At 41.1% G+C, this 12,236-nt stretch overlaps 1 protein-coding gene across 1 annotated transcript; it reads left to right on the top strand.

Annotated features, from left to right (window-relative positions):
- The first annotated feature begins 1,267 nt into the window (after nt 1-1,267).
- Nucleotides 1,268-2,623, top strand: LOC110292411 (transforming protein RhoA). Its single transcript, XM_021159704.2, has one exon. The coding sequence runs from the start codon at nt 1,451-1,453 to the stop codon at nt 2,030-2,032; it is 582 nt and encodes a 193-aa protein (XP_021015363.2). The 5' UTR covers nt 1,268-1,450; the 3' UTR covers nt 2,033-2,623.
- Nucleotides 2,624-12,236: the final 9,613 nt, after the last annotated feature.

Raw genomic sequence — 12,236 nt, 5'->3', positions numbered from 1 at the left:
TAAATCCCAAGCTCATTCTACCATCCTATTATATCACCTTTGTGTCTATTTTTAAAAATGTAGGAAGTTGCTTCAATATTATGCTTCTTCATAATCACATTATATGGGAATCTGATTTCTTTTTCTACCTTGAGTTTCCCATGAGAATGACCTCGGTTCAGGCATCCATCACACATTATTTACTTGAGTGACAGTAACTCCACTTCTCTGTTAACTCCATGATGGCTTTCTGCTTACAAATACATTATCTCATTCAAGACCCCAAATAATTTCATGTGCCTTAAAGAGGATAAATTAATCATTTAAGGTTGCACTGTAGGTTAAATACATGAGTTGAGAGCCCCAAAATTGAACCTGTTCTAAAGAAGTTCAGCCAATGTGTTCTCTAGCATAGTCTTGGATAGGTAGGTATCTCTGAAGAGGTCCTTTGGAACATTGCAAAGACTTTGAAGATATTTTTGTTGTTGTTTGCCTTTGAAGTATCAAAGTCCCAACAGGGAGGAAAGCTCAAGTTTAACTCAGTTCACTAATGTTTTCTGGTTATTTATGATATACAGGCTCTGAGGGGGTTTTGATTTCCTGAATGGATTTGCTGTATCTGGAACACCAGAGTATCAGCCTAATCTACTAATATATCCAGTTTAACATCCAGGAGTTCTTCTCTCTAGTGACAGAGGCTGTGGTACCCAGAGACAGTGGTCAGCTATTTCATGTAAACATCTCAATCTATTCAGCTCAGCCATCTGGTTGCCAGGACACCTGCTCCAGAGGCTGTGGAAAGCAAACAGCCGGATGCTCCAAGGCTTAGACTGAAAGCAGGGACATTCAGATAATCTCATAAAACATGCAAAAGCACAGATCACCGGGGAGACAGTCATCTTCTTTCCCATCTATTTTGGGAGGATGAAAAAGTCCAGCTATAACCATCTTTCCCACAAGTGGGATGCAGGGATATTTCTAATCCTACCTACTCTGAAAGCAGCAGAGAACTTCCTGGGAGAAACAGAGACGTCCTCCTAATGATGCTTTAAGAAATGGCTTAGTAAGAGGAAGATCTGCTGTCCTAACCTTTCTTTGAGATTGTTCAGCTTCTGGCTGGAGTTTCCCTGTCTCTCCTTCCTTGAAAATGCAAAGATTAGGGCAAACTATGTGAGTGACATTGAATATAGTGTGGTGGTTAGACTTGTGATCAATACAGAGACCAAATGACCAAGCCCAGCAATATCACTCTCTCCCAAATTCATTAGAAGAAGGGGAGGGGCTCCTTAGCCCGCCGTCTCCCACGGAGCTGCCCGTCCTTGGCTTGGAGCTCGCAGACTCGCGGACAGGCGTCCTCAGCGCGAAGAGGCCGGATTCGGAGTCGTCGCCTTGAGCCTTGCATCTGAGAAGTTCCAGGTACTTTGTACAACTGCATCCCAGAACCTGTGTGTTTTTAGCACCTTTATAAGTGATGGCTGCCATCAGGAAGAAACTGGTGATTGTTGGTGATGGAGCTTGTGGTAAGACATGCTTGCTCATAGTCTTCAGCAAGGACCAGTTCCCAGAGGTCTATGTGCCCACGGTGTTTGAAAACTATGTGGCGGATATCGAGGTGGATGGGAAGCAGGTAGAGTTGGCTTTATGGGACACAGCTGGACAGGAAGATTATGACCGCCTGAGGCCTCTCTCTTATCCAGACACTGATGTTATATTGATGTGTTTTTCCATTGACAGCCCTGATAGTTTAGAAAACATCCCAGAAAAATGGACTCCAGAAGTCAAGCATTTCTGTCCAAATGTGCCCATCATCCTGGTTGGGAACAAGAAGGACCTTCGGAATGATGAGCACACAAGACGGGAGTTAGCCAAAATGAAGCAGGAGCCGGTAAAACCTGAAGAAGGCAGAGATATGGCAAACAGGATTGGCGCTTTTGGGTACATGGAGTGTTCAGCAAAGACCAAAGATAGAGTGAGAGAGGTTTTTGAGATGGCCACGAGAGCTGCTCTGCAAGCTAGACGTGGGAAGAAAAAGTCTGGGTGCCTCATCTTGTGAAGCCTTGTGAAACGCAGCCTCATGCGGTTAATTTGAAGTGCTGTTTATTAATCTTAGTGTATGATTACTGGCCTTTTCATTTATCTATAATTTACCTAAGATTACAAATCAGAAGTCATCTTGCTACCAGTATTTAGAAGCCAACCATGATTATTAATAATGTCCAACCTGTCTGACCAGCCAGGGTCCTTCTGACACTGCTCTAACAGCCCTCTCTGCACTCCACTTGATACAGGCGCTAATTCAAAGAATTTCTTAACTTCTTGCTTCTTTCTAGAAAGAGAAACAGTTGGTAACTTTTGTGAATTAGGCTGTAACTACTTTATAACTAACATGTCCTGCCTACTTTCTGTCAACTGCAAGCACTCTGGTGAGTCACTACTTCAGAGCTTTCCTTGTTAACAGACTCCATTGCCAGAGCTCTGGGGTGGGTATTCAGTTTTTTGAAATCTTGCTCAGCCAGAAAGGCCCAAGTCCACTCAGCTGTGGCAGAGTTACAGTTCTGTGGTCTCATGTTAGTTACCTTATAGTTACTGTGTAATTAGTGCCACTTAATGTATGTTACCAAAAAATAAATATATCTACCCCAGACTAGATGTAGTATTTTTTGTATAATTGGATTTCCTAATACTGATATTTGTCATTCCCACAGGAAGTGTATTGCTTCTTTTCTTTTTCTTTCATTCTTTCTTTCTTTCTTTCTTTTTTTTTAAGAAAGTGTATTTGGAAATAAAGTCAGATGGAAGAATTCATTTTTAAAATTCCCATTTTGTCACTTTCTCTGATAAAATATGGCCATATCCCTTATTCAGCCCTATATATCATTCCAGTACCCCTTTCCAGACTGGACTAAGTAGGAATTTGGTTTCCCGCCTGAGGCAGTTATACTTTGGAGGTGGCATAGCCTTTCTCACCTGGACTGCAGGGTCTGGCTCTAAGTCACAGTGCTCCTTTCTCCACACTGTATCCAAGTTGCCTCCCAGAGGAGCCACCAGTTCTTATGGGTGGGGGTGGGGGTGTCTCTTCTCTCCAGCTGACTAAACATTTTTCTGTACCAGTTAATTTTTCCAACTAATAGAATAAAGGCAGTTTTCTAAAAAAAAAAAAAAAAAGAAGGGGAGGGGTCATTTGGACACCAAGTTCCTGATCAAAACAAACAAACAAAACAAAAAACAAACAAACAAACCCCAGAAAGCTCAGCTTTGGGCTGATTCTGTGGTATCGTTGTGCCCCTGTTAAGAAATAAGATTTCTTAATGGATTCCTTAATTCCTATGAAACAGAAAGAGGGATTTTTTTTTTAGGCATGAAAATTGCCCTTTGTGACTCCTTGATGTATGGAAACTACTACACCCTCAGAGTGTGGATATCTCTAACACATTGGCTCACTGCCTCTCTGGAAGCTCCCTCACTTGGGCCTTCCAAGAAAAGCAGAGCTTCTCACAGGTACCTACTCATGAAGAGACCCCAAGATATGAGAACACACATATTCTAAAGGCTAGGCATTGTGCCACAAGTTTCTTGGGAAGTCTCTTTCACAGATATACGGTGTTTGACAGTCTAACTGAACTGTCATCTAATTTAAGTGGCTTAACGAGGGCTCTTTTGTACTTGTTGGTCTAAGGACTGACAGACCCACCTCATCCCTAGGAACGGAAAGCCGTGGATCTTCCATCATAGGAACCACTGGCTCTTGAGGAGGGAAAGGTGATGGAGAATGCACCAGCCCAGAGTCAGGAAGAACAACCAAGATCCCAGGAGCGGATTATTCTTCAAAACAGAGGGTGAGTGTGGGCTTATCATTACTGAGACCTGCACCTCTAGGGAAACAATAATTGATGAACCTCCACTTCATTCCCCTCGTAACCTCTAAATCTGTGTTGTGTCTAGCAGTATCCCAAACGGCATCACTCTTCTCTCCAGCTTCCCTTCTTGTTTCTGGGCCCCAATGGACCATAAGCTTGTGGGGCTTTCATGCACGAGAGGCAAGGAAAAGCAAAAACCCAATGTGATCCTGAGCTGCCTGCAATCTCTAAGATAATGGTATAAACTGACAGCTACAGCTCAAGTGCTGGGTTAAACTCCTTCTGTCCAGCCAGCCTAAGGCCATTAGGGGTATGAGAATCATAGTGGTAACCTGAAAGACATGTAGTTATTATCCTGATTTTATAGCTAAGAGAAGTAGGGATAAGATGTTAAATAGTTTGTACAAGGCTATGGATACAGCATTCCTCAGATTCTACCCCAGGCGGTACATCTTAGTGGACCACATGATCAGACTCTCTGCCATGGGGTTCACTATCACAACACCCCCACCCCCATCCAACCGTTGAAGCAAGAAAGCAAAGGAAGAAGCTGAGAATGAACAATTCTCAGGTCAAAAGGTAGAGGCAGGAACAGAGGAAGCCACAGGGTGTCTTAGATATTGCCCAAGACACATAAGGCATGCCAGCTATCATGTTGGAAGCACAAATTTGACTGTCAAAAGTTATTTTGATGGTACAAAAGTAGTAACTTGGTTCTAAAAAAGATTGCATTTGGTCAGATATTCTATTTATTAGCATGGGATTTACAAAGCAAAATCTATCCAATTTTATTTCCTAGCAATGAACTTGGTAATAAAAAAGTATGGGCCACTGTCCTGGATAAGTCCATTCCTTGGAGACTTGCTAGTTTCATTTTAAAGTATAATGCTATTGGTTTTGAGAATTTCTTTCAGTAGTTAAATAGGGGAAAGTTTAAGCATAAACCTAAACGTGGTAAAAGAAAATCTATAAAAATGAGCAAAACTTAGAAATAAACTGAAATTATTGGCTACTGAGGAAGCCATGACCTTACTCCAAAATTTTTCATATGCACTTCAGAGGAAAAGGAAGCACTAAGCAGGCTCAGGCAAAGGGCCATCAGTTTACTTCAGTCTTTATCTCAAACAGTGTGTGTTTAAATGTTTCCTAGCATGTAGACCGCACCACTGTGCAGTGCTTTGCTTACAAGCAGCCTCAACATTGAGTGGACTTGGTTGAGAACACATCGAGACATCCATGTACAGAGGCACACTGTCAGCATTCATTGGGTAAATTCTCAGAATTTGTATAACAACTAATCCCTGAATATTTGAACTCAAGAAGCACAATATGGATGGGACCAATGTGATATTTGTCTTTTAAGAACAAATCAAGGCAGTAAACACAATAGGCATCACACTTCTTTTGCAATCAATATCAAGACGATCTTAGAGGTGAAATGCAGGGAGCAGTGAATTGAGAGATGACCATATGTGGTTGAAGTCAAAAGGACGTAGCCGTGATGAAATGCATGCTTTTTTGCATGACACTGACACGGTGCCTTAACGTGCTCAGAAATGTACTCTTGACCAGCTCAGGGTTATAAAAATCTGACATGAATTCAGTTCTTTGCTGTCTAAATATATAAAAGTGAGTGCTCACTCTGTCCTTCCTATGGAGCGTGTAGATTGAAAGCATTTGAATTAAAAGGCTGTTTTGCAAAATAGAGATATAATAGAAACCTTTCCACAGTGATATGTATGCCTTCAAATTAGTCTGTGTGTAAACATGTGTGCATATGAGTTGTGCCCTTAGGTGTGAAAAACATCTCGCACTGAGACCACTGTCACATCTTTGAGCACTTAGGTCACCTCTGTATTATTCTCAGGGTATCTTCTACTCCAAAGAAATACCTTCCCCAAATTTCAGTCTATTTAATGATTCAGAAAATTGATCAATCATATTTGATTGAGAATGGTGTGAATATTTATCTTTTAAGCAGAAGCAAACTATGGCTTTGAGAATTTACTTTACTGTTCAAAATGTTTGTTAGTTTAGTTAAACAAGTTATTCAAGTGATGTGTGTGTGTGTGTGTGTGTGTGTGTGTGTGTGTGTACACGCGCGCCACGTGTAGTGTATAGTGTAGTGTATGTGTATGTACCTGTCATGTCTGGGTATGTAGAGACATATAGAGACCAACAGTTAATGTTAAACACCTGCCATCTCTCCCCACTCTGATACAGAGCCTCTCCATTTTCCTGGAGCCTGCTAATTCAGCTAGACTTGCTGACCAGCAAGAACTTAGTATCCATCTGTCTCTGCTTTCCCAGTTCTGGGATTATAGTTGCTCGCCAGTTGTGGGTTTGTTTGGTTGGTTGACTGGTTGGTTGTTTTTTGTGGGTGCTGTAAAATTCAAACGCAGGCCGTCATGCTGTGTAACAAGTCCTGAAGAGGCTGAGGCATCTCTCCAGTCTCACAGCTCTAATAAAGACTAACAATTCTTTTTGGTATGAAAGGGATGTGTAACAAAAACTGGATAGTATGAAGAAATTCAATGTTGTCTTACTGACTAGAAAAAGGCCTCCAAATTTTGGTTTCCTAAAAGTGCTATAAATATGATCATGCACATTCGGATTGGCATGTAGCTACAGACAATGTAGAAGTATTTCTACCATATATGCAGAAGAAAGACAAAACTAATCTTTCTTGTTGTATAATGCAATGATGGAGAACTGGATGATGATGATGAGTTCTAAGATTTAAAACTTTGTACACTTTTGTGCCATCAAAGTATGCCCAGATGCTTCCGTCATCCAAGTCAGTAAAGAAAGTAACGCCTATAGATGAGAATGAAAGTCGGTCCTATTTATTAATATCAGAAAAGTGACACAAACCATGACTCTCAATATACTCAATAAGCATGCTCATCATAGGTTGGACTTTATATCTCTAGATATGCAGAAACCTTCTCTACCAGGAAAGGACACAGAGCAAGCAAGGAGAAGTAGCAAATGAAGAGATGAAAGATGATAGACAGGTAGATAGGTAGGTAGGTAGATAGACAGAGAGATGATAGATAAATGATAGTTACATAGATTAAATAGATAGATGATAGATGGAGAGAGATAGTTGATAGGTAGGTAGGTAGATGATAGATAGATAGATAGATAGATAGATAGATAGATAGATAGATAGATATTTTCAAAGTGGTATCATTTGATTATGAAAATGAAGACACTGATGAGTAAATAGTTGACAATGAGTGTAACCTGTTCTGTCAGAGAAGTGTGATGCAGATAATCCCTCCTATCTCTGATGCAATGCCTCATGGCTGTGTATATTATCTGCTTCTGTCTTTGTATGACTCTATCTAGAACACTTTGAAAGGAATACTCCATTAGCTAACAGGAACCACTAAAGCAATAAAGAACAGTGAGGAGTCTCACATAACTAGAATCTAGAAGTTTCCTTCTTACTGTGGAAAAGATGGGGAGAACTAGAACAAGATGAAGCTAGGAACTTAACTGATTCGAGCAGTTTTTCAGAAGAGACAACTCTCTCTCTCCTGAGAGAGCTGGGATGAAGGAGATAAAGGAGCTTTGCTGTTTGGGGTTGTAGATGGCTTTGATCAGGCATGGAAAAAATTCTAAACACTGAGTCCATTTGATTTAATATGGAACTCTCCACAATCAATTAACTTAGTTTTAGGACCCAGAGTCAAAATATCTATGTAAAAAGACCTGACTTGTCTATGGTTGTAAAACGCTGAATGTGCCCAAATTTGTTGGAAATGATCTGACTAGGCAGAGTACAAATGTACATTCAAGTGAACCATTGTGGTGGTTTGAATAAGTATGGCCCCGTAGACTCATGTGTCTGAATGGTTGATCATAGGGAGTGGCATTATTGGGAAGTGGGACCTTATTGGAATAGGTGTGGTCTTGTTGAAGGAAGTGTGCCACTGTGGAGTTGAGCTTTGAGGACTTACTTGCTCAAGTTATACTCAATATGGCATACCATCTCCTCTTGCCTGCAGACCAAGATATAGAACTCCCTGCTCCTCCAGCACTATGTGTGCCTGCACACTGCCATGCTTCCTGCCATAATGATAATGGATTAAAGCTCTGAAATTGTAAGCCAACCTCAATTAAATGTTTTCCTCTACAAGAATAGCCATGGTCATGGTGCCACTTCACAGCAATGGAAACCCTAACTAAGACAGCCAGAGTAAAGAGGGAGGTTTATATCATGCTTTTTATGGTTCTTGAAATGAGAGACAGAGAGAGAAGCATCTACCACTGAGCTACAGCCCCAACAACAAACCAGAAATGAAGATGCAAGACTAGGGTCCTATTTCTAGGCAATGCAGAATTTTAGAAAAATAGAATGCATAGCATGCTTTAAAGAAAAATAAACGTCTATATATGAAGTAGGAATGTGAGTCTGAGCAAGATGGAAGGGGTTATTTAAGGCACTTCCATCTCCATCCTTCATGGCATTTCCCTGTGGAACATACCACCACATGCTTTACAGATTGATGAGGTAGATTTCTCACAGCTGCATGACTATGAGTGGAAGACTCAGAATTCCAAACAGATACATCTGCTCCTCAAACATACACTTGTCCCAACCTCTGCACATGGCTGCTGTACCAGCATTCGGAGAAGACAGGCCTTTGGGATCAACCCACTTGGAAGAGCAATGTACTTTTGGCAAGCAAGCAGGAGCAGCCACCAACCTCCCTCCCATCCCCGTCTCCACACAATCCCTTATCACCAGCCTCTTTCTGAAGCAAATAGGTCTTAAGCAAATTCTTTTCATGATTAGATATTGTCCCTAAAGGCTGGAAATTAGGTCACTTATAACTGTGAGTTCTAGTTCCATTCCACCTACCTAATTAACCAACTCAAATCTAGCATTTTCTGGGTGCCCAGCCCTAGGCAGTGCTATGAGGTCTTGTGCTCCAGAATCTCCCACTGTAGTAGACAGATAAGATACAAAAATAACTAGTTATGATGTTGGAATCATATAGATGAACATCACATAGAAACTATTTGGAACAGTGTAGAAATGTTAGAGGAGATCGTCCATATAAGGCCTCATAGATGAGATGATGCTTGGGATGACCTGGAAAACTCCCGAAGCTCCACATGTGGCCCTGGTACATGGTACTCGGGTAGATGAAGAGCATAATAAACAGATACCCAGACACTGGTTTTAGCAGCCTGGGCAAAGAAGGAGCAAGAGTGAAGGTAGTGATGTAAAGCCGTGTCTGAAGGCAGTAAGGAGTGGGTGCTGGGTGTTTCTGCCATTCTGACAATGACATTTGAGAGCTTGATTGGGTTCCGGGCTATTCTCTAGAGTAGCCGTGGTAATCTTTGAGGCTGGTGCAAGGCTGAATGATTCTATCTTTGTGTAGTCTTTCTTCCTTTTGATGAGTCCCTGGGCATGTGAAATCCACCTCCTTTCTTGGTACTGTTATCAAACCTCATACTTGTATTCAAAATGGGGTCAAAAAAAGAGAGAGAAGCAAAGGGCAATTGATTTGTATGTTCCAGTCATTTCCTTGGGAACATGCTGAGCTTTCACTCTGGGGTGACGGAGAAAGAGACTCTGTCTGTGATTAGATCTGTCAGGCAGTGACTGTGTTAAACTACGTACCTGGGGAAATAAAACCATGGGCAATTGCCAGTGTCTGCATGCCCAGAGAGCTGTCTGCTGTGTTGTACAATAATGTCAAGTTTGTATGTGTGTATATACAGGGTCTGCTTGGCTAGCACTTGGCAGGGAGATTCTAGATTAAAAATCAGAGGTAGACAGATTCTCTAAAGCTTCTACTGAAATCTCAGGATACATGACTCTGTATGTACACAGAAGCACACACTGAAATGATGACTAAAGGCCCATGGAGTAGACAGATAAGTGCCACTTCACTTTAGATCTCATCTGTGTCATTTGATTTGTCGTGGACCCTCAGGAGAAGCAAGTCTACAACATCACACTGATCATACCACCTTCCTGAATAGTCCAAGAATTCTGCTCTATCATTAAATTATTGGATTAGAAATACCTATTTATAGCCGGGCAGTGGTGGCTCATGCCTTTAATCCCAGCGCTTGGGAGGCAGGGATTTCTGAGTTCCAGACCAGCCTGTTCTACAGAGTGAGTTCCAGGACAGCCAGGGGTACACAGAGAAACCCTGTCTTGAAAAACCACACACACACACACACACACACAAACCCACAAAAAACAAAAAACAAAACTACTTATATTATTCTTATACGAGATACCAAACTCCTCAAACTCGGACACTTGGCTTTGCCTGCCTTTCGGACTCCCATGTCTAGTTTGATGTCAGCTAGAGTGCTGGATATTGACTTTCAGTTGCTTACACCTAGGGTGGAAAGGGTAGGTGGTTGGTGGATGGAAAGGTGTTTAAGAAGTAGGTGGATTCCAGAGTTTTCCTTCCAGTTTGGTTTAGGTATTGGTTTGGTTACCCAGAAGGAGTGACCATGGCACAAAAAGATTCATGTCATAGAGCTAACACAACCTTTAACACTGCCACATGAGCCTGTTTTCAAAAGACAATTGAGAGGGAGACTCAGCCAAGTGATTGGATGTCATGTTCAGCCATCTAAACTCTTGTTAGTCATAACCACTATCTATGTTTGCCATAAGAAAATGACAAACCTTAGCTGTGCCACAAGTTATAGAGAAGTAGGTGGTATGCAACACAGGAAAGTAATGAAATCAGCAGTCTGACGAATGGCCAAGTGTCCATGAAATCCATGGTCATTCACTGAAACTTGTGTATTAGAAGAGCCTCTAACTGTTGTGTGCATCACAGGAGAGTGAGTTCCTGTTGTGTGGAGCTCCCGTGTTAATGTGTGAGAAGAGGGGATGAATAAAAAAGGAAGTAGACACTGTCTCAGAGAATGACAGCTTAGGCAGTAACAGACAGACAGACAGTTCCAGGAAGAGAAAGAACAAAAACATGGTCCCAAGGGAGTGCAAGGTCCTGCAAGGTATTCCTAGTATACCTGAGGAATTGAAACATTTCTACAATTAGAACATGAAAATAAGAACATGTCATAAAGATATTAGAGCTGGTTAGTCATGTCTTGGGTCTTACAGCATAATGAAAACCATGCTGAATTTTTAATATATTCTAAAAGCAAGAAAAATTATTGATGGATTTTAAAAACAGAATAGGTTAAGTGTGTGTGTATGTGTGTGTGTTAAAGATATTGTCCTTTTGTAGAAAATTACCGTGAGGCATGCAGTAGTAACTTCGGAGAGGAAGTCTTGGATGTATCTTAGTGGTTCTGATGAGAAGTAATGGTAGCTTAGATGGGGTGGTACTGAACTTCTTAAGAGCAAAAAGTGAGTCTCATTCACCTTTCTTCCAAGACCTTTGCAGGAGACCTGGAATAATGACAACCATATTTAAATAGTAATTTCCTGAATTTATCTTGTTATGAATTATTTCCGTCATTCCCTGACTATGTCAGGCAAATTAGATTATGTACACTTCGATTTTTGATTTTTTTCAATCATGTTCTAATATGATGAGTCAAATCAGAAAGAAACTGAGCACAGATCAGAAGCTTGAAAGGACTTTAATGTCAATAGTTAAAGTGTATGGCGTTGTGTTGAGAACTTGAGTTAGGACAGAGGACAAACTGACCCTCTATCCAAAAAAAAAAAAAAAAATTGCTGCTAACTTGACCCAAACTAGGGTCACCTAGGAATGAAGAACTGAGATTAAGGAATTGTTGCCATCACATTGACTTTGAATAAATTTTGGGGGCATTTTGTTGATTAATGAAGAAGCCTAACCCACTATGGCTGGTGTCTCGTGAACAGGTATGATTAGGTTGTATAAGAAAGCAACATATAACCTTCTACCAATGTAACAAAAGCCCATGTTTTCTGAGAGGCCATATTTCTGACGACTATCTATATGCTAAATCAAAGCAGATAGGCAGAAAATAGCAAAACAGTTTTTAAAAACTTGCAAAGGAGACTTATGTTTCCAATGGATCATCCCTGTCACCTGCCTCCATTCTCAAGCCTCCTCAGTTCCTCCATCTATCTCAGAGGTCATCCTCAGATGATGAATGACTTGGCTTGAAATGTGAACCACACATGGCAAGAAAGGGGCATCTTCTCAGGTGGGTCCCTTTTGATGGAAGAAAAACCAAGCAAGAAAGTCTCTTCAGTAGAGAAGAGTCAAAAGATGTAACAGGGAGTTCAGATGCACTCGTGATGTGGAACCACATTGTAAATAAATTCTTCACTTAGAGTTGCCAGTGTCGACCTGTCATCTGGAGACTGGGAGAGAAACTCCTTCTGCTGATAAGGTTTGAGGTTTTCCTGGGATTCTCAGAGAAGAGAACCAAAAGAGACACAAGAATAAA

Source organism: Mus caroli, unplaced genomic scaffold (assembly GCF_978045245.1).
Source record: "Mus caroli unplaced genomic scaffold, Mus_caroli_1 scaffold_6, whole genome shotgun sequence".
NCBI lineage: Eukaryota > Metazoa > Chordata > Mammalia > Rodentia > Muridae > Mus > Mus caroli.
This window is presented reverse-complemented; position numbering and strand designations above follow the sequence as displayed.